This window comes from Agelaius phoeniceus, chromosome Z (assembly GCF_051311805.1).
Source record: "Agelaius phoeniceus isolate bAgePho1 chromosome Z, bAgePho1.hap1, whole genome shotgun sequence".
NCBI classification, from domain to species: Eukaryota; Metazoa; Chordata; class Aves; order Passeriformes; family Icteridae; genus Agelaius; species Agelaius phoeniceus.
In genome coordinates this window covers 24,527,081-24,550,322 of record NC_135303.1, presented here as the reverse complement: position 1 = coordinate 24,550,322, position 23,242 = coordinate 24,527,081, and the positions used below count along the sequence as shown (strand labels likewise).

The 23,242-nt window shown below is 37.6% G+C and overlaps 1 protein-coding gene across 1 annotated transcript in view; it reads right to left on the bottom strand.

Annotated features, from left to right (window-relative positions):
• Positions 1 to 12,589: 12,589 nt before the first annotated feature.
• Positions 12,590 to 23,242, bottom strand: part of TRPM6 (transient receptor potential cation channel subfamily M member 6) — an 83,343-nt gene continuing 72,690 nt past the window's right edge. Inside the window, exons 32-37 of the mRNA XM_077172164.1 lie at positions 21,434 to 21,720; positions 21,085 to 21,167; positions 20,366 to 20,571; positions 18,428 to 18,479; positions 14,019 to 14,125; positions 12,590 to 13,120 (exon numbers count right to left, since the gene is read on the bottom strand). Coding sequence (XP_077028279.1) covers positions 12,999 to 13,120; positions 14,019 to 14,125; positions 18,428 to 18,479; positions 20,366 to 20,571; positions 21,085 to 21,167; positions 21,434 to 21,720 — 857 coding nt within the window. The 3' untranslated portion in view covers positions 12,590 to 12,998. The remainder of the gene's footprint in view (positions 13,121 to 14,018; positions 14,126 to 18,427; positions 18,480 to 20,365; positions 20,572 to 21,084; positions 21,168 to 21,433; positions 21,721 to 23,242) is intronic.

The following is a 23,242-nucleotide window of genomic DNA, read 5'->3' as shown; positions in this document are numbered from 1 at the left end:
TTTAGCAGCCAAACATTGTGCAGAAAAATATTGCCTTAAGGAATTTATATTTTATGTCCAAAAACTAAATCAAAATACCTTTCTATAGATAATTGAGAGGCCTGCCAGGAAATGACAGCACCACCAAGTTTACGCACTGTATTTTAGGGATGCTGACTCTGATCATGGATTACTCATTTCTAGGCAAACAGATAATTTGACACCTGTATATATACATATTTCGCTATTTCTTGTCAGCTTTGCAGAATAAGCCCTGATCTCATCTTTATTTCAAAATTTTCAGATGTTATCACATAAACACCTATTGTCTTGGCAATTATCTCCTCATTCCCTTGCTTCCATCTGGATTATTAATGAAATCCACTCTTCTCTCTGAGAACAGTGATTGTTCCAGGGTCTCAGAGTGACTTGTTCTGTGCAGGTTAGTCAGAACTGTAACAACCTTTACATTACTAAGGGAAAATTCAGCAGTCCTGTGATTTCACTGAAACAATATGCTGAGATGCTGTGGCTGTTCACAAATCAGGATTTAAATTCCTCACTCCTAACCTTCAGTGCTGCATGCTAAAGGATATCCAGCTGTTCTAAAACATTCACCTTCTCCAAATGCTAGCAAAGCAGAGGTATCATGCCTTTTGCACACTAGTGAACTGAATCAATAGATTTAAAAATCTTTGTCTGAAATAGGTTATCTAAATTTGTTAATTTTCTTTTAATTTGACAACATTCAGTGAGAATAAATAGAAATGGAAATGCAATAGAAATGTGCTTTGCACTTTTAGAGGTGTTGAACCTTAAGACCCCTAAGCAAGACATTATCCACCAAAAATCTCCTGAGAGCATGTGTGACCAAAGCTAATGAAAGTGTAAACAGTCAAAAGATTAAAAATTGCAATTAGTGTTGAATCTAGTAATCAAAATTCTGCAGCCACAGTTTTTCCTATGAGCAATAGAGCCTTGGAAAGTAAAGGAAAATTATATTAATATGATGCATGATTTCATTAGATTTAAAAGAAAACAGTATATCTCTTTTATGGAAGGAACCAGCACACATCACAGAAGACAAATAAAAGAATTTCTGTTCAAATTTCTTCAGTCATTTGATGACTGTATACAACTCATTATTTACCAGTGTGAACCAAAATGTGCCCTTCAAGTGCCTGCTCCAAAGCACAGACAATATCTCTGATTCTGTTTTCAATTTACATATGGTTGAACCACTTGAACTAATGACTAGTCTCTGTTAGCTGAGCTTGGGGAATTAAAAACTTTTTCCAGTATATTTTAAGGCTTTTTTCCAAGAGATTCTGTTTCCAGTACTGTGTTGAACAGGGATCTCTGAGCTGCTATTCCTTTCAATATGGAGCAGCATTGCAACACAGAAGGCTGCTGACACATTACTCTCAACTCATAGTAAAAATGTGTATTTCATCCTGTGTCCAGCCAAGCAGTGGAGGTAGGAGTGGTTCACACTGAACAGATCCATTCTACTCCATGACAAATTGTGGTTTTCCAGTATTCATCCACAGCCTGAAGATATCCATCCCTGCTAATGAGCCATAATTGACTCAACTTTGCTGAGACAAGAGGCAGCTGTAACATCTTTGAAGATGTCATAAACCATCTTCAAAGATTCCTGAAGTGTCCCATGATCCAAAGCATTAACATCATCTAGTGTAAAACTCCCTGCCCCACAGGAGGTACCTGTACTTTTTCACCTGACTGTGAACAAACATAAACCCGGTGGACTCTGTGTTTCTTGGGCTTCCCCCAGCCCAGATTGGTCGGGACTGACACCATCAGGATCCACATAGTGATGACTTACTCGGTCACTCTGCTCCTCTCCCCCTGCCCTCTCTTTTTCTTTTTAAGTCTCCCTCTCTTACCTCACATTTATTGCTAAATATAAATCATTTATTGCTAAATCATAAATCACTTCAGCACGTGGTCTCATTTGCACTTTTACCCAAGCAGAGACACCTCTCTAATAATTTTAATACCTGGATGTTTCGCAGGCTGACCAATAAAACAAAGCCCTCATCATCTCTCACGCTGGGATTTTCTAGGAAATGTCAGAGGTTTTAGGTTGCTGTGTCAAGAGGGGCCCCTCCCAGGGTGTATAATGTCCTTGCAGATGCCCCAGTGAGCCAGTGAGCAGGAGTTCTGCTGAAAAGCAGGCCATAATAACTGGCTCCTGGGGGTCCAAGCAATGGCCACTTCAGACCTCAACATCTGTGGAGGAAGTTGATGCCTCTGTTAAGAACCTTCAATCTGAGAATGGCCAAGTCATAGTAAAGACTCTCAAACTGCTATTCTGCTTCGTGTTCATCGCATTTCCTAGATTCTTTCCAAGTCAGAGTCAGAAGCAGGTAGCATGAGAGGGCACTGGAAAACATCTAGGAAATAAGGAAGGCAACACAGTATCTGGGAAGCTGAGGACTCCAATTTGTCCTCCCAGTTGTGGTACGGACAATTTCACTGACCAACTCTTAATTTCTTTGCCTTTCACTGCTAGGAAAAGAAAACTGTCCTCCCACTGCACCTTCATTAGAGGGGAACAATTGCCCCCCAAATTTAATGCAGTCTATATTCAAGTCTACCTGGAGAAAGGAGAGAGTAGGGCCTTCAGGCTGATGTTATTGGGGGAGAGAGAGTGTGAAATCCCAGCCTTTTTTAGGCACAAGTTTACAATTAATAAAGAAATAAATATCTCTGGAGGACTACCACCTTCAAAAGCCTTGCAAGAAAATAGGTTGCATTCACAGTGGTATTAATCATGCTCAATCTATTTCCCCTCTCACTGGAAATCAGTGCAGTTTTCAGCTAACAAGAATGGGTGCCCTACTTGAGCAGACAAACCCAGGTAGGAGAGGCACTTAGCGTGGCATTACCATCATTACATCCCAAGGTTAAAAGCAATGAAACTCCAGGAGCAGCAAAGTCAAATCAGTTCAATTGTATGACTGTTCATACTCATGAAGTGGTGAGGCTGGCAGGGGATCCAGCATAAAACTTAGGACTTTCCAGAGGAGCTCCTTTAAGGTAATTCATTGCCCTCTACAGTAGCTTAAATCAGAAGGACTAGAATGGTCACAGTAAATGTGGCTCCTGACATTTCTAAAGAGCAATATTAGTGATAGCCAGCTGCTAGGCCAGATGTCAAAGATGCATTAAGAGCACTTGATTTTAATCTAACTCATTCCCAAGAAACAGAATGGATTTGGCTTTGAGCAATGCGATAAAAGATAGATTGTGATTAATGAAGCAGCACAACTTAACCACATAAGTTGACTCCCACTTCCTTCTCTCCAGTATTTTCACTGTCCAAAAGCAATTCTTTTGCTTACCAGCCTTACAAGGGACATGTAAATTGTTAATTATCAATCTGCGAGCCATTAATGAAGTTCCTTTTGCTTTCTCAGCTTGAAAACCAAGGGGGAAGGATAATAGGTTTGGTAAACAGGGCTATTCAGATAATGGAGAAATTCAAGGAAAAGCTATCATAGAGTCAGCATGGAAGCTCAGTCCCATAATACTTTTACTAACCTGACTTCAACGTGTAGGTGGAGACTGGAATTCAGGACTGAGACAAACAAAAAAGAGATGGGATTTTTCATGGGATGTTCCAATTCAGCATGGTCTAGAACAGCAAGAGATGGAAGTATATCTTCCCTTTTGCCTAATCATTTGAACAGAGGGCACAGTGCTGGAAATAACTAGTTAGTGTTTGCCTTTTAGGATTTCACACTAGGTAATGATGTGGAGCACATGGAACTGCAAATTCAAGACAGAAAAATAAATCAAATCCAGTATCTAATAAATGGTGTATCTTTAAAACAAGAAGTCATCATCTAGAGTTTTTCCTCATTACATGGATTCAAAGAGCATCATGCATAGGAGCCATTTTTTCATAAGCTTGAGCTTTAAAAATTGAAGAGACTAACAATATTTAGAACATGCAATTCCATAAGCCATTTTGCAATCTGTAGGGAAGTCTTCATCTTCCAAGGAGGTGGAAGGGGTGTAATAATTCCAAACATCAAGAGTTACTGAGAGGCAGTTGCTAAGCTGTGACAGTCAGAGGCCCTGGAGGCTACTACCAAAATCAAGAAGGCTGTCAAATTCTCAGTTTTCTGGGACCTCAGGCTGGATTCAAACTGCAGGAATGTCCTCACAGGGCATCTAAACTTCCCTTAACTATTGTGTCTGAATCCTCAGCTTCAGACATGCTCTAGTAACAGATGTAGTCCTGAAAAAAAAAAAGAAAATTGACTTTTCACACATACCAGCTGCTCTTTAAAGGGGATTTATTTTGTGTATTATACATCACACTTCAGAGCTCACTAGCCAAGCAATAAACTTCAGCTGCTCCAAAAAAATCACACCTCTCTAGCCCTATTTGAAGGCTGTTGCAGTAATCTTAATGAAAATATAAATACTTGATTCCCTAAGCCATTACAGAAATTTTGTCACTACCTCATAAGACTTACTCTACCATGTCCCTGTATGAAACAGCAGACTTACAGGATAAGAGGGGTTTGGATTCAGGTGGAGTTAGCTGTGCTTCCTGATATTGCAGGGTTGGAAATAAAAGACCTTCACCTTGCTCCTCCCCACCTCCTCACACACTCCATTTTCTTAATATATCCTTTTTTTTTCTTTTCTGCAATTGGAAAGTAAACATCTAAACTTCTATAAGGACTTTTGGGGTTGTCCTGGTTTTGAGGCTTGGGTACAGGTGGTATTGTGGGGGGTTTTGTTTGGTTTTTCTTTTTTTTTTTATTAACATATACCCTTGTTAAAAGTAGCTGATTTTACAATATCTTAAGTGGAAAGCTGGCACCAGCTCAGTCTATCATTTCTTTTTTCTTCTTCATGGACCTGCAGAATGCAATTGGATGGTCCTTCTGCAGCCTTGATCTACATTTTCTGAGGAGAAGAGAGTCAGGAGAGTCTATGTAAATTCATATTTCCCTTTCCACAGTTTCTCTTTACACAAGCCCTTGGGCCACAGACTTTCTTGCTCTGCATGGAAAGGTAGGTGGATTAATCTATGAAGAATGGCTTTGTGCTCAAATGTAGCAAAACAGAGGTGCCAAATTTGCAGTTGATATTCTAATTTCCAAATCTAATCTAAAAGGCATACGAGTCTACAAAAACAATTGTGACAGGATTTTTTTCTGGTTTTTTGTTTCTTTCTTCTTTTCTTTTTGCTATGCCATTGAGTCTGCTTATTCATAAGAAAACCAAAAAGAATCTAAATTCATGTTATTGGTGTAACTGATTGTGTAAATAGTGCTGGGTGGATGTGGTGGCAAGAAGCTATAGGATATGAGATTTGCAAAAAAAAAGTAATCCAGTTTTCTCATAGTTCATGTCCAGCCTCACTTATTTGGAAACCAAGTGCAACCACTGCGCAAGATATGTGCTGATCCTGAAAAAAACAGTACAAAAAAGGCTTAGCACTCAATAGAAATCAAATGAAGAGGTTAAGCTTTGCCAGATGCTAGTAATATCAATATCAGTATAACTTTCTGATTGCAAATGTGGTTTTTTGCCCTCTCTATTATTTCAATATAGAGGTGACTGTTTAGCTTGTCTAGCTTTCCAGAACAGATACCAGCAGAAGACAATCTAATCACTTTGTCCTACCATAAATGTCTGAGTACAGCAGTTGCCTCCCTCAGCATTGAAATGCAACCTGTGATGAAGAGCACATCAGATTTTTAGTATTTTTCAGCAGTAAACAGAGGCACTATTCATTATTCCTGCTTTACATGCAGAAAGAGCCCAGTTTGATCCTTAAGTCTTATTTACAACAATTTTAGAGTAGGAAAGATGAGAAAAAAAAGAAAGAAAAGAATGAGATGAGAGAAACAAGCATGTGGGAGGTTCATGAAATTATTGAAGTATGAGCACTCCACTGTTTATTATTTATTTATTTAAACACTGCTGGGATGTTTGTTTAGTTAATTAAAGCAGGTTCCCTGGAGAGTGACAGCTACCCTCATGCTCTGGAAGGGACTCTGTGTGCTGCTCCTTTAAGATTTAAGGGGTCTGTAGTGATTTAAAACCCATCTGGAAGATTAAACCCCACTCAAGCTGTTCCCTTTCCCCTTTCCCTTCTCACAAAGGAGGAGGACTACGAGAGATTATATATTGGAACAACAATTTACTGAAAATCACAATACCCACAGGAGCACTGATAGCATAAAAGAACCCAACAACATTTTACAAAAGAGAGAGGTGTTTTAGCCTCAAAAGCATGTTCACCACCAAACTTTGCCCTCCACCTCCCCATTAAAAAAAAAAAAAAACAAAAAAAAAAACAACCAAACCAAAACAGCAACAAAAAAACCCTCCAAATCAACAAATAACTAGGACAAAACTATCCCCTTGGGAGCTTAGATTATCCATGCCATGCTGCCCACTGTTTCCTCCAGCCCACTGTTCTCAGCTGTGTTCAGCAGTGTCCACTCAGCTGCTTCTGCTCCAGCTGGGCTTTTGGGCTCCTCTGTAGCTCTCCTGGTGTGGTGGCTCTGCCCCAGTGCTGAGGGCAGCCCCAGATCTCCAAGCAGGTCTCTGCAGTTTGGAGCAGCAGTGCCTGGGGCTCTCCAGGCTGGCACAGGACACTGCCACTGCTGCTCTCCGGGGGCAGCAGGGCTCTCTCCTGGTGCCAGCAGCCCTGTGGCTGTGATCCTGCTCCCACACGCTCCAGAGTCAGCCAGGAAAAATAGCAAACATTCAGTTTCTGGCCCCATCTTTGTCTTGCCAAAATCACAACCCCAGCAATGATGTGGGTGGTATTGAACAGACAGTGCTAGAAGATTCTGTCCCTTTTTTCTGTAGCCAGGACAGGGTTTGACAAAAAGAAGGTCATGTAAGAAGACCTACAAGGGGTAAGGGTTCTGTTTGAGATACACCATTCCATAAAGGACAGAGAGAATGTTTGATGTTTGCCAAAGTAAAGCATTCATTCCTGGGTTGTTTAGCATCTTGGTGACACTTGGAACATTGAATAGAGGTACTTTCTTTTCTATAGGAGATCATTCTCTGTTTTATGGGAAATGAGCATGAGATCCAAGTAACTCCTTGGGGTCAGTAGAGGTTAAATGAGAATCAATTAGCTGGTCTATGATCATGTCTCAGAAAGGTCATTTGAGATCTGCTTGTGAGCTAAATAACTTCTGTCGGGTCACCTGAGGTGAACCTGAGGGGTCAGTTAACCTGTCAAATAGGGTTTATCTGGCACCATCATGAGGCCCAGGTATATGCAAGGTCTGTCTGAGGTTAGCTAGGCTTTTGTTTGGAGCCTAGGATCATCTGAGGTCAACCTGACAAACAGAGATCTTGGCAGAATTGACATACCTTTGACCTTCACAGAGGTCCTTTAAAGTCATGGTTCTTCTCCTTTGGAGGCGGGGCAAATATTTAAAGTCTGTTTGGTATCCAATTAAGCAATTAGGATTCATTTGAGGTCACCAGAGGGCCTGTTAGGGTTCATGTGAGGTCAGTGCAGCCTTTGCTCAGCGCCCAGTCATTCAGGTAAACCTCAGATCCAATTAACTGTTTGGTTTGTCATTTGACATCAACCTGCCCCTCATTTGGTGCCAGTAGGTCAGTCACAGTCCTTGACTCCTGTCTGAGGTCATCTGAGTTCAACTGAAGATGCAACTCGTACTGCAGGGTCATCTAAAGTCAACTCTCACAGTCATGGCACAGTTCAATTCAAGAAAACATGAGTTTAAGTCACTTATGGGAGTCACTGTAAGATCCAATTGGCTTCATTTTTGAGCCCCAAGGCTGAAATGTTGACCTCATCTGAGGTCAAGATACTAGCAAATTAGATAAAAGAGGTCACCTTGGGACAATATGATAGCTGGTGATCTGCTTGGGGCCATCTAAAGTCAATGCCTGGGGTCAGCTTTACACTCAGGAAATTTCCTGGGATCACACTGGTCCTTGTTTTCATTCAACAAGTTGTTTGGAGTCCTATTCAGAACAAATTAACCTGCAGATGTGTCATCTGATATCAACCTTAATTCCAATTAGCTACACCAAGTAATCATTGAGGGTCAGCCTGGGCTCCTTTAATGCATAGAGGCCACCTGAAGTCAATCCAGATCACATTTCCTTATGGTTGCTCGAGGCCAGCCTCATATCCATTTATTAGGACAGGAGGAATACGTGGCCATTCCTAGCTGACCACCCTGCACCTCCTTTGCTCTCCTTAGCAGTTGCTGACCTGACTGTTTCCTGCTCAGACGTTTTCAGAGGGCACATTAACACTTCAAATGTCATAGTAGGGGTCATCTGAGGAGAAGCAGCTCTTTCTTCATCATCAGGTGAGACACCTGCTGAAACCAGGCCATCCTGACTACACTGTGCAAATGTGTTTTAGTTCATTTTGCTGCCTCATGCTGCAGACCACAGAAACAAGATGACATTGGCAGTATCTCTGTGGGACAAGACTTCAGTCAGGAAAAACAGCAGGAGAAGCAGCTCAGAAGTCAGACTGCTCTCTGTGCCTCAGCTTCCTCTCCTCTTCCTCTTCTCTCCTCCTCCCTTCTGCCACCCTTACATAGGCTGGGATACCTGCAAAGTGCCAAACCTAAATCATATTCTTTTCAGCGGCAACCTGAGAAATGAAAGGTTTTAGCCATTTACCTAAATCTTTGACACAAAGATCACAGCCAGACTTCCTTTAGACAACAAAGTTACTCCTTTCCTGCAGAACTTTTCCCTGATTTTTCTTCTTGAACCTTAAGCACATTATCACGACTGAATATTAACATCTAAATGGGGTACCTGGGGTATTTTAAAGCACTGGTTTGTTTTCTGTTCTGCAAACAGAACCAATGCTGTGGAGCAAATGGGCAGAGGACTGTAACTGTTAACACACTGAAGAGTTTTAGTTTGAAATTTTTTTCCAGAAGCAATTACCATGAATTGGGAGATCAAACTGTTTTCCAGGATAAGTCAAGATATGATGAAGACAGTGAAGAAAAGCATAACAGATCTTGCAAATGATCTAGCAATAAGGGAAGCACTGACGACTCTGGTGTGGCCACAGTTGATGAGAAGGCCCAGGCCAATCCAGACTGGTTTTTCTTTATCTCTGGGAACAATTTTTCAGCAAAAAGTAACTGACAACAGCATCCTAAGAACAGAAAACAGATATAAAATGTAGCAGATTTGATAATTGATTGCTATTCATTTATGTCAGCTCCTTGTTTATACTTGTGGCTATACAGGCTTTTCACATCAGAGAACTAAAATTACAGTAAAAAATAAGACTGTGATATTAAAGCAGTGACATCTATATTTCTAAAACCTGCAAGACTGATTGGATTTACCAAGTTTCCTAAGAGTTGAGCACACATCTCAACTAACACAAAATAAATCCAGACTTTATTGAACAACTAATAAGTAAATTAAAATATCTACTTGCTTCTTCTGTAAATTAAATTTTGGCTTATGAGACAGGTGTAGAAATATTCTTGCTGTATTGACTACTGCAGAACTAAAACAAAAGATGTGCTGGAAACCATGTGATAAATATAGAATAGATGTTTATTACTTTGAGATTAAAGATAAAAATAACTGCATTATTCTCTGTATGTTATTTTCCCCTGTTTCCCTTAGTGCTCAGAAATGTTATTTCATTTTACACCTATCAAGAACAGAAACATTATGAAAGTGTTCTTTTATTCTTTAGAAATAATAGGAAATAGACCGACAAAACTACAACAAATATAAGTCCATTTCTAGAAAATACATGTGTAATATCCCTTTTGATTTTATTGCATTAACAATAAATTAATAACCCCAAATACACCACAACAATGAATAAAAGCAAAAAAACCCAAAACTTCCTGAGTATGAGGTTTTCAATTTCTGAATATTTTTCACATGTTCAAGCTACATTTCCAATGTAGCAGATGCCAAAACAACATTTTGCTGTGGATAATCCCAACTGAATTCCTAAGTAAGCTTCTTTTAAGCTCATATTAAAAAGTGAGCTTATAAATACTCTGGTGGATTTTTTGTTTTGTTTTGTTCTTTCAAAACTTTACTGCCTGACTTATTTGAACAAAGTAATCAGGGCTTTTTCTTCCTGAACCCACCAGTATTATAAAAGAAATCCCTGTATGTGCTTTTCAGCATAAACAAATATTGACGCTAATAATCAGAAACCCCTGTGGTTTGGTATGACACACGTGATTTCCTCTTCTACTCTAGTTGTCAAGCAGTTGGAGAAAGAACCTGACTTTCACATTTTTCATTTCACATGAACCCAAATTTTACTGTGAGTGGGGCTTACTGCTGTCCCCTTAAAAGGCTGTTGGGGTTTTTTTTTTCATGTTTTCAGTAGGCATGTGTTTCAATCTAAAGATCTAAATCTAAATTAGAAATCAAAAGACAATTTAAAGAATGTACAGAACTTGTAGTAAGAACGATCTCAAAATTTTTTTTTAATTATGTTCAGGATAATTTATTACTGAACTATAAAAGGGAGGGGAGAAAGGTCTTCAATCATATACTTAAATTTAAAGTTTAGTGAAATGTGAATCAGCACTCCCAAAAAATGTGAAAAGAAAGGTGAGGCATAATTCATCAGCCAGCAGATTTACTGGACTTCTTGAATTTAGTGTCTTCACATTTGGAAAAATTAGTGCAAGGATAAAAATATACAGTGGAGCAATTTGAAATGCCTCTTTTTCTTGTTTCATCCACTTAACATTTCATGCTGAACAAAATTAAATAGCTACAAAATTAAATAAACTACATTTTAACACAGATTAGTATCTTGCAAGGATCCCCATTTCATACTGTAGTGTAGTATTTACCTTGACAGATACTGACAAGAAGGAATAAGATTAATCTGCACTGAGCTAGCTCTACAGCATAAGAATTCTCACAAATGTTGCTATGAATGCAGGAGCCACCCACTCTTGCAGGCAATAGGAGGATTGCCAAGAAAAGGTCATCTGATTTGTGCATACCTTCAAAACTTGTAAGAAATGAGAAGTGCTCAGGCCCAGCCTGGCCTAGAGTTTTTTGGGGTTTTTTTTGTGCATAATATATATATATATGTGTTCTAAATTTATGGCAACATTTCAGGAAAACAACACTATCAGGGCAGGAGTTCCATTGTCTTTAACTTTAAAGGCATATCCATGAGTCATTTAACTTAACTGAATTCAAAGGCAGGCAAATAGTTAGAGATTCTTGAGAGAAAGATCTTTCTTTAAAGAAAGATCTTTAATATATTTCTTTCTTTAAAATGTATATGTATTCATGTAAGCAGATATCTCCCTAAAGTCAGATTTTAAACTGATACCCACAGGAAGCAGAATTACTGCCTTAAGGGATATGGACCAAAATTCACCCTCAGTTTGCAGAGATGCAATCAAACTACCTCTTTCACAGACAAGCTAAGTTTTCTGATATATTGGCTTGCTTCCAAAAAGAAGAGCCAAAGGAAACTATATATTTTGCAAAATGAGAAGTATAATCTGATGGGAAAAAATATGGGAGCGTTCTATCAAATTATGTTAAAAAGAAAAAACAGTAGGAACCTCTTCTAAATGCTCTCAGAAACTGAAAGCATCTGAGCCAAACATTGTGTAGATGATTACTCCAATGACTGTTTACAATGCTGATCACTTCAACATCAATATAATAATCAATATAAAAACTGGGGACACATAACTTCCAAATCCTATGTATATGTGGACACTTCCTAAATATACCAAACAAATCACAGATCACAATAAAAAGCCCCCTTACAGCTTAAAATTTACTGTGAGCTGTAGTGGAAATATGATTTCTTTTTTTTTAATTCAAATATAAAGTTTTGTAATGACTAACCTTTGAACATTAGTTTTGTTTTAATCAACACAAAGTAAAAAGTTGCTTTTAATGGTTTAACCTGTATTAGAACACCAGTTTTGTTAGAAATACTTCTGCCGAAAACTTCTTTTCAGTCTTTATTCTAAAAAAATCATATTGCACAGATTGATTTTTCTGTTTTCTGAGCTTCAGCTGTTATCAGAGGACATCAACAGAAACAAATGTGGATGCTGCCTAATATAATTGCACCACTGTTAGACAACAGTCCTACATTCTGCCTGACATTAACAACAAGTTAAATACCAAATGGAACATACTATTCTTTGTGACTTCTAAAATCTTTCTTCCAATTGCAACTTTAAAACATTCAGAAGGTAAAATATTGTTAAGACAGGCAAGTCCTAAAAGTCAGATTATATTCAAAATGTTTGTATTAAATCCACAGAATATTCACCTTCATCAGCTCAAGATGAGAAAAATTGATGGTTGTGAGTCCAATAATCTGCTGCTTTATTGTGCAACTTTTTCTTAGTATGTGAAAATATTTGAAGAAAAGCTTCCTACAAAATTTTTCAGTCTGTCATGACTACTGCTTAAACCAAAACTTTATTCTTGGCTTATTTATTCTTGGTTTATCTCTGCATCAAAATCAATAATAAAGAGAAAGTAGTATTTCTGCAATTTCCTGAAGAGCCTTTTACACTCAAGAAAAGTGAGCATGGGGCTGAGTGGGCTCTGACTGAAAATTAATTATTTGCACGCGTACACATTCATTTATTTAGTAAGGAGCAGAAAGAGAAACAAAAATTACTACCACTTGGAAATAAACTTGTCACAATCATCTTCCTAAGAAAATATAACTTGGAACCATGACCCACATCATGAAAAATGGCACTGATGAGAGAGTTCATCCAGGTAAGGGGTGACCTGCTCCTGGTGATTTGTTAATCTGTACAAGAAAGGCCAGCACAAGAGAATGCAAGGGGAGTAAATAAAGCTGATTCTTTTCATTCCTTGTCTATAGGGTCTAGCTAGGGCAGACAGATGCTGCACTCAGTCACCTGTATTTTGTTATTTTGGACAAACCCTTGGCAGTGATAAAGAACAGGTTTTGAAGGATGCAAACACATGAGCTCTCTGCTTCACAGCTGTGTATCACACTCAGAAGGCTTATCTGCATCATCAGCTTCTTCAGTGCTTGCTTCCACTTCTATTCCAAAGGCTGGACCAGCAGTTTCCAGTGTGTAGTCACTTCTTCTCAAATCTATGGCAGGAAAACAAATTCAATAACGCAGCCAAGTGAATGTTTGAAAAGCACAAACATCTCAAGCAGTGTTCAACCCAATAACTCATGGCAGTTTATTTGATGTTTCCAGGAGGAAGAAAATCTGGAGCAAGGCAAATAAGAAGCAGGGAGTTGAGAGCCCTGGGGAACTCAGTGGTGTGAGCCCATATGAATGAACCTTCCCTGATTGTATTCATTCAGCTGATTTTCCCCTCTATTATCTCCAGCTGCCACAGACAAAAATAATCAAACCAATAACACTGCAGTTTCTGTTTCAGAATAAAATAGCAATTATTACTTCATGTAGGCCATGAAGGGAAGGAGCTTCCTCTACAGAAAAAAAAAATCAGTGTCTGAAAGTCATACAGAAAGCAATCTATTTTGGCTTTCAGTCTTTAAAACGTGCCACACATCACACAGAAGCACATTCTACCAAATGTAATGTGAACAACAGGCAATCCAACCAAGCCTAAGTAGGGGCTGCAGCAGAGCCAGGAAACCTCCAGGTTTTCCCCAGCTGATGCATTGCAAATTTTCTATTGTTACTCTTTCTTACTGTAAAAATTATTTCAGATAGTAGCTGTAGTGATGATCCTGGAAAAATGGGCTCCCATTTAGCAAAGAAAGGGAAAAAATTCAATGGGAAGAAGCTTTCATGCTGAATGCCAACATCAGATCGATGAGCTCCCACTCTTACATGGATGTTAGGCAAAAGAGCAGTATTCTAATATCTGCCCTTGCACAGGAAGACTATACCTACCTGAGTCTTTCAGCTCAATAGAATTTCAGTTCTTGTCTTTATAGCACATTGAGACCTTTACTTCATTGCACTTGTAAACTTATACATAGATTAAAAATTAATCTTTACTTTGCATACCGGGAAGTTTCAGCTTTCTGCAGCAAGAATTACAACGATGCTTTGCAATGAAGTTTCTTATTGCATCTTCTCCTAGGTTTGCTGGTCCAAATACCATTTTTCCAGACCTAAAAGAAATATTCTTAAAAAATCAGTGAATCTAAAATGAAGCAATTAAAGGGGAGGGAGATGATGCCATTTTTAATTTTTTTAATCAGTTAACCCTTTTTATCAAGACAATCAAAAGTTAATACACATTAAATTTTCTTAGATATGAGACAAGAAAACTGTCAGTTCCAGTAAAATATTAGCCTACATATATCCCACACTACTTTTTTTTTCTCTAAAGGCAGACACGACAGACCCATCAGTCCCTCCTAAGAGGCTGAAAGGAAATCTGGCCACAGTGACATTTTGATGATGTTTGCCACAGGATGATTCTGCTGCAGCCACATCTTTTTCCCAAGCAAGTAGTCTGGTTTCAGTTTTGATGCAGGGTATGTGAGAATAAAACAGAGCTAACAAGGACTTATTTTCTCTTCAATTAAAACCAGAAATGCAAAGTCTAGCAGAACCCTAGCCACAAAAACCTGCAGCATAGAAAAATGAAAAAAAAATATTAAAACCCCAAAACCCACAGTATGCAGCTGACAAGCAAGGTTTTAAAATTTATAGTCTTCATCCTCTGCTCATCTCCATGTGTCAGTTCTCTGACCAATTAATCAATGCTACTAGGGGATCCATTTGTGGAATTATATTGCATATCCTGAAAGAAACTGCCACAATTACAAACAGAAACCACCTCTATCCACACACATATTGGAAGTACCCCACAGTTACCACAGATTCTTAAGGTAGTCTGAAAGCTGCACTGTATTTTAGTTTAACTGCACCTTTACTCTCAAGAATTTGACAGTCTAGACACTATGGAACACAGCACACAAGAAACACTTCCAAAGAAACTTTACAAATACTAGTATTTTATTTTAATGGCATGCAGAGTGGAAACAGCACATTTCCAAATCTGAAATCAATTACAGCTCTGAGAAGCTATAGAAAAAATACTTTATCAAATCTATCTGTAATTCACACTAACAAAACTATATTCTCTCTAAGGAAAACAGTGTTCAAACATGAAACTTCTCCCTTTCACACAAGACAACAGCAACGATTAACCGAAACTACTATACAAAATTTAATATCTTTCTGTTTTCTTGCAGACCCTAGAGAATATGTGTCTCCTGAATCCTGTGAAGCATTCATCTAATCATCTTATAATGCAAATTAATACATCAAACAAGGGAAGGATTGAATTATCAATCAAGGGCCATACTTAAATAACTTTAAATAACATGATGCAGTATATCCATTTCTCTGCTTTTCTGGAATCTGATGAAATGCTATAGAAATAGTGTGTGCCTAAGTATTTGCTTGAGCAGATATAGGAAATTAGGAAGACTTTGCTAATATCAAGGCCACACAACCACTCTGATACCTCCTCTAATCTAACCATTACTCCAAGCAAGGTGAAGCAAGTAAGACAGAATGATATCTTCTCACACTGTTTTGAGATAAAAAGGTATACTCTCTGTAATATACATGAAGTAACCTTTCCTGTCTACTCATTATAGACAATGCTTCATGAGGAATACTGCATTTAAATTTGGAAAATTATTTCAAGGAATCTGGGGATAAATGGGAAATGATCATCAGCCTAGAAACCATAACATGTAAAGATTAGGGAGTGGTTTAACATGAAAAAAAAAAGATTGAAGGAGAAGACTGTTGATTTTTTTTTCCTCTGAGTTGTCAGTAGGTAGCATGAGAAAGAAACATTTACATTAAAAAAAAAGAAAAAAAAACCTAAACAAAACCAAACAAACAAAAACAAAAACAGGAAAAATCTTTCAGGCAGTGATAATATCAAACAATTGGAAACAAATGCTCTGTGAATGTATCAGTTCTTTTCAGTCTGAAAATCAGAACACTTTTCTTCATCTCTGAATGTCATATAATATCCCTGAAAACTCTACCCTCATTAACTTTGTTTGGCCTTGCAAACTAGTACATGTTACAAAAAGCACCCAAAATATTGCTTTTGAGGCAATTCTTCTCAACATTTGGGTAGGGCAGAAGTCTACAAGGACTTTGTTAAACCCTGCTGTTGTGCCTCAATTATTTCTGTTTTAAAGGAAATCTTCTTGTGAATCTCATATCTGTACCACTTTGTCACTTCATACATTCTATGAAGTTCCTGTGGCCAGATCTTACACTGATTTGCACCATCTCAGGTTCTGTCTGAGCTGTCACAACATTAGGCATACTTTCCAAACAGATCTATTATATTTGTCTTGACCTGGATATAAAACCAAGACATAAAGCTATCTTATGGACTACCACAGACCTGGAGGTCACACTTTGCCATTGCAAAGACCTTTCCAAAACACAATATGGGATGCATGAAATTAAAGACTTACATGACACATGACAGGAAAATGACATGAGCCAATAAATTGATGGAGTTAAAAGAGCAAAACATAAATAATTTAACTATAAGTAAAGCTAAAATTTCAATCAGCCCCATAAGTCAGGAGTCATCTATTTTATCCTAGGTTTTCAAGAGAACATGAATGCAAGGTATCTTTTGAGGCAGGTTTTGATCTTATCTAAGTATCTTACTTACAAAAGGAAACTTAAAATACATCTTGCCTCTGTCAGAAATGTTTCTCCTGTGAGCAAATGAAGGTTAGAGCAAAGACAGTGCTTTTACAGTGTAATTCTTATTACTCTTTTAGAAAGCATTTCTTAGAATTGGGTATCTACTTACAGAAAACACCACAGTTTCACTGCCTTATTCCTTTATAGCCCTAAATCAAACAATATAGTTTCACTAGTTGCTGTTCTGAAAATTTCCCTGAATACAAGAAAATAAAGCTGGGTTTGATGAATTAATCAACACTTCCTCTCTAACTAGGACTAACTATTTTGCAGATGATAAACAATAAAAAGTCCTAAAAATAAGCTTGGTAAACAAAATTATTTAATAGCAAAAACAATAGAGAAGAACGCTAATAAAAATTAACTTCACAGTAATTAATGTAGGTAAATATTATCCTTATGTTAAAGAGGATAAACTGACTTGTCTTGTGAACTACTTTGGTCAGTGCCTCTTTGCTGTTTACAGCAATAACTGTTACTGTTTATGTGACCACTGACATTAAAAATCTACTTGAACAGTAGAAAATCAGAATTTTATACATCTGTACCTTAAAAGCCTTTTTTTTGCTAAAGTCTTGAGAACAACTACATGATTGACCTCTCTGCATCTCTAACTTGAGCTATCTATGTGCTTCTGTCATGAACATATGGTCTACTTAGGGCAAAGACTTTGTCACTGAGAAGCACTCAGCATATCTTTCCTCTCATATATTTGTTGTTTTCAATATAAATTTTATATGTACAATACACCAACAGTCATAATTAAACATTAAGACAGTTGTTTAATTATCTTTTTGAAATACTGATTATGGTCCCGGAACTAAGAACTTGCTTACAAAATTAACTTGGATTTCCAAGTTGTAGGCAAGTAATCTGACATTTCTATAGTTAGTTGCCCTTTATATTAAATTAGACTATTTACATTTGCATCTCCCTACCTTCCTACCTTCCAAACATGAGACTTCCCTTCAATCAAATGGCACGAGCTGAGCAAGGGTCAGTCAAGATGAGCACCAGAAAGGAGAGGGGCAGGGATGTCAGGGCAGATCTGGAGAGGGATGGGGTTTAGGAAGTGTAGGAGAGCTGTAAGAGAGCAGCCATCAACAGCACTGCTTCTGCTCTTACTGCAGGAAATAGCACTGAAGAGCAAGGTCAGAGAATGGGAGAACAGCCATGGCTCTGATTCTGAAATTTGATTCACAAAGGCAGACTGCTGTTTCTGTGTGTCTAGTCTACCCAGTTTTTGTAAGTTCCCACTCATGATTTACCATCTTCATATCACATTTCTGAAATCATGCTGCATGCTTAAGTGCAGAACTAAAACCTATTGGAGAGGGGCATGGGGCCCTCTCTTCATCCTCTTAAGCCATTGTGGCCCCATATACTCCTAGAAAAAACTCAGGGGAAACTGGACTGCCATATTCATATCCTTTGTCCAGCTCTGTGAAGAGATTGCTCCCAGCACAGCAGCGCAGACCCTCCCACCTCTCATACACCTCTTAGCCCACGGTGAGAGCTGGGACCCTCAGAGTCCTTCAAAGCATGGGAGAAGACCCAGGCTCTCCATTGGCATCATACTATCATTTAACGCAAACACCATGTGAAAAAAGAAATTAAAACCTCCCCCACAAAATATAGAAAACCATCCTAAATATACAGACTGCTGGCTGAATGTCTGAAATGAATGACAATTTCAACAGAAAGAAACCTACTTTTTATCTTCAGGTTTAATCACAGATGGATCTGTAAGGTTTTCCCCAACACCTACAACAAATAAACATTGTGTGTGTTACAAAGAAAGGTAGTCATGATTTCATAATCTGGCACTTAACAAAAGATGTAATTAACCATTTAATTGATATATCATAAAGTGTCATAGTTAAAGTGGTCATGAGCTAGAATGAAAATGCTACGAGTATAAATATTTGTAAAGTACTGGCAATACAGTTACAGTTCTTCAGCTGCTTTGAGGTTAATTTATTTGTAGATGGAAAGTATATGAAAATACAATAAATCTATTGAAGCTCAACTAACTAAAATGTGACCAACCAAAACATTGTTATTTTACCTGGAGTAAAGGTACTAATCAGATATGGATCTTACCAATATCAATAGAGCTACTTTCAGACACACATTCTCTTCAAGGTAACAAACACAAGAAGTCACAACTTCATGATGTGCAAATATTTGCATCTGTTATCCCTTTCTCCATTTGGGTGGCGAAGGAAGCATATTAAAGAAATAATTACATTTTGACACCTATGTTGCAGTTTTCGCCAAACTGATTAAAGTATACTACCTTTAGAAAATAATCTTTTCTTGAATCTGAAAAAATTGCTGTGCTTTTACAATAATGAAAAATATATGGTCATATGACCATGTGATATGTAATTTTTTTTTTTTCTTTCAACATGGTAACTTTAAGTTTTGCAACAAAAATAAAGATTCTGGAGACAGGATAATGCTGCTGAAGTACCCCCAGACTGCAATATAGGCCATTTCAGTTGATGTAAATTAGGCAAAATGTGTATGTACTTATATGTGTATGTGGACATGGCCATGGTATTAAATAGTAAATTGTTATCTAGATCCATCCTAGTAGAACTCCAAGGAGAGCAGCCCTTGCACTTTTCCTGAGTTTCAGATTTAGAGAATTAAATATGAGGCAAAAACTAGAGCTGATCTCTGTTTAAGATGAAAACTGAGATTTACATAGATGTTTATATTTTCCATTTTTGAGCCAACACAGTTACTCTGGAATTTTGAGAGTTATGTAATAAGCCTGAGCAAATTTCATTCAAATTCTCATAGGCTATGGCAGAGACACATTTATTCTTTCTGTATAATTTCTTTTTTTTTATATGCAGCTAAAGCAAATCAAGGCAAGGATGGAATTATAAGCTTATTTTGCATAATAAGTACATCTTTTTTGTAACTTACAGCTTCTGGATGCCGTAAAATATAAATATGTTAAGTCTCTGGCTACCCATAGACTTTTCCCTTGACAGAAATGAAAAGTGATAGTGTTTATACTGTTTTATGGGTGATGTTCATCTGAACATTGTCAACTGTTTTATCTCCTCAAAATATGCCATCTTCCCACGTACATATGTACAGTAAAATGATCACATGCTCTTTGAAGGAGTCACTAGACTTTGTGAATAGCATTCAGGTTTACAGCTTATTTAAACTGCATACAGATCGATTAATATGAACAATAAAAAATGCGGAAAGTTCACACATTTTTGACAGATTTACATACATATTGTGTGTGTATGTACCCGAGTACATTTGAATCTCTGTATTGTTTATACATTTATAAAAATATTTATTTATGAAAAATACAACTACCTTAACTGCGGAGTGCCTTTTTTGGAGCTGGATGAAATGTTCCTGCAGTTTATCTAACTGCTCTTTTGGTCTTTCAGCCTGGAGGCATTTGAAGCAGTATTATTTTCCCATTACACCTACATTAACCTAGACTGTTTCTGTGGATTTTCATTTATTGGCATCACACAACAGATATCCAGAGGTTTTTTGAGCTTTGCATTTTCTCATCTAAGTGAGAATTTGGCCCTCAGTACTAAAGTCTCTTTTGAGATTATTACTTTTCATCTGGTTTCAAATAGCAGTCCTATGCTAGCAGTCACCTTGCATATCCAGGACCAGGAGCTCCCCACGGGTGTAGACGTAGGTCCAGTGAGAGAAGGCCAGCATTAGCTCTTCCAGCAGGCTGATGGGAGTAATCTCATCTCCGTTGTTGTTGTTGTATTTCCGAAATTCACCAGTCATGTACTTCTCGATGGTCAACCACTGCTTTGCTGAATGGCAGTAAATGAGGAAAACTTCCAGGAACCTGTAAATATAAATATTGTCTGTCAGCAGCTGGCAAGGTAACAGTCAGCAGCCATCAAGATGCAGAGCAAGCATACCAAAAAGGAGGACATGTCTTCTTTGACTGGAGCATTTTCAACAACAGTAGGTAGGTACAAACAATAGAGAGAACAAAGGCTTTTTTGGTCTGACAACCCTCTAAAAAAAAGCACCTTATCAGAAAGTATAGTTTATGGACAAACAACATAATCTGATTTACCCTAGTGCACTGTAAATGAGCCACATCAAATTATTTTAGTTAATTATGTAAAAGGCAGTTCTTGCTTAAGTCTATGGAACAGAATGTTTATTTTTCCACTACATGTAACTATGAAAACAAACTTCAAAGCTGCCTACCTTTCCTCTTAAAAGTTCATTACCTATCCTTAGACATTATCATTGGCACTGCATTATCATTGCAACCTACAATGGAAAAGGAGGCTGAAAAGAGAAACTTTAGGGACTTTCACCTAGTACCTAAAGACTTGGAATTTACCTTGGAGTATAGGGAATAGTATGAGGCTTCACTTGGTTGAAGGTATAGATTAACTTCTGGGCAACCCTTTGCTGTTGAATCTCCTGAAAAAAAAGATAATGTTATAAACATTTCATGACACCTTTCTTCGTTTTCATGAAGAAAAGTGTCATGAATTTTTCAAAAAAATGAACAATCACAACACACATACCCTGATTATCTGTTTTTTACAAATGGGAGATACAACTTCCTCAAAACCTTTTTTCTTTCCAAAAGATAACATCAAAACACATGTCAACCTTGTTGAAGACATTAACAAGTCTAATATCAGGCTAGACCTGATGTGTTGTTCCTTCAGGTCTGAACTCACCCTCAGACAGAGATGTAATACTGTGCCATGGTGAAAGATCTTTTGCCAAGCTTGAACCACCTCTGGCAGGAAAGACTTCACAATAAAAACCTGTCCCAGCTTTAATACATCACTCTCAGACCAAGTACAAATGACCTTCATGGCCCTCCGCAGACCCCCATCCATCTCCTCCCGTGACAGGACTTGGATCATTGCAGTTGTGCCACACTGGGACCAGGAAGACATGCTTTTATCAAGATTCATAGGTGAACTCTCTTCTAGCTGATAAACTGTCACTTCCTCTCCGGCTTAAATAAAAAGAAGTTTTGTTAGCAAAAGTCACTGGCAGAAACAGGAGAGAACAGCACTTTCATTTGGTGTCTTTAAATAACATACCTCTTTACACACCTTTCTAAGTCACACTTCTTTAAAAAGAGAACTTTTTATCATAACTGTTCATCTGACTGAAAACTTCCCCAGCCTAAACTTACACTATTTATTCTTCTACACATTCATTCTTCTACTATGATAATAGGTGGTCCAAGCATCTTGTCTTAAGCCTCTAAACAATGATAAATTCAAGACCTCCTGGATTCTTCCACACAAACATGGCTCACTGATACTCTAGTCCATAGCAGTCATTTTAAGAACATATTTTTAAAGGGTCACCATTTTTATCTCCAGTGTGCAAACTCCAAATATCTCATGTGTAATTCCCTCTCTTTATGCACTTATATGGAAGGAGAATTTTTAGTAAGACTTTTAAGTTAATCTGTGGAACACTCCCTGAATTTTTCTTTTAACTCTGTATTTCACAAAGTAAACCCCAAAAAGCAACAAACACCAAAACAAACTTGCAGGAGCAGAACATCTGAATTCAAATCTTAGTCTAAAAACAGTTTAAATAATAGTTTAAAATAAATCTAGGGGGAAAATCATAACAACAAGGCAAACAGTTTGTAATAGTTATTGAATATTAAAGGGATTTAATTTTGTAGTTGATGCAATATGGCCTGTAGTCGAGAGTGCCACCTTTTGCTGCAGAGAGCTGAGTTTGTTTCAAAAATTGTGACTTGGCCATGATGTGATGAGCCAGGGAAATTAAATTGAAAAATACATTTCCAGGAGAACAAGCTAAAGCTTGTTCAGGAAGCTTGTTCAGAAATTATCAGGAAGCTTACAGTTTTGGTATTTTAAACTAATATTTTTATTTTTTTTCTAGAAATTCCAATGTTATATGCAATGATGAAATGTTTGAGGTGTTCTGCTCCTGCTCGTAACACGTTTTCTGCAAGCAGAACCTAGTGACTTTTAACTCAGTTGCATTCTCTTTCCCCCTGGAGAGTTGTAGTGGCATTCCTCTTGCAGCAGAATCAACAACACTTTTGTGTTGCCATTTGTAAACTAACAGCAAAGTAGACTGATTTTTTTAAAATCTGGCTTTCCTTCCTACAACTCACATAATTTGTAACATTAATTAATAAGAAATAGGTTTTCACAGGGAAGTGTGATGAGGTAACTAAATTGCCAAAATAGCAAAGACCATCATAAGCAATTACAAGGTGAATTCAGCCTTGTAGATTTCCTCCCCACTTTTGAGCTTGCCTTTCACCAATTAGCACAAATGCAGATGCTGTTGAATCCAGTAATTTAGGCACATTTTAATTTAAAATAAAGCAACTGGAAAAGTCAGTACCTTACATAAAAGACAGACACTTGAATAAAGATAGTATAACTAGACACATTTTTTAATCTTACATTAAGTCTTTATTTTATTATCTTTTGACAGTTTAATACCTAGAAAGCTCTTCTGGGAGCTTCAACGGTTAG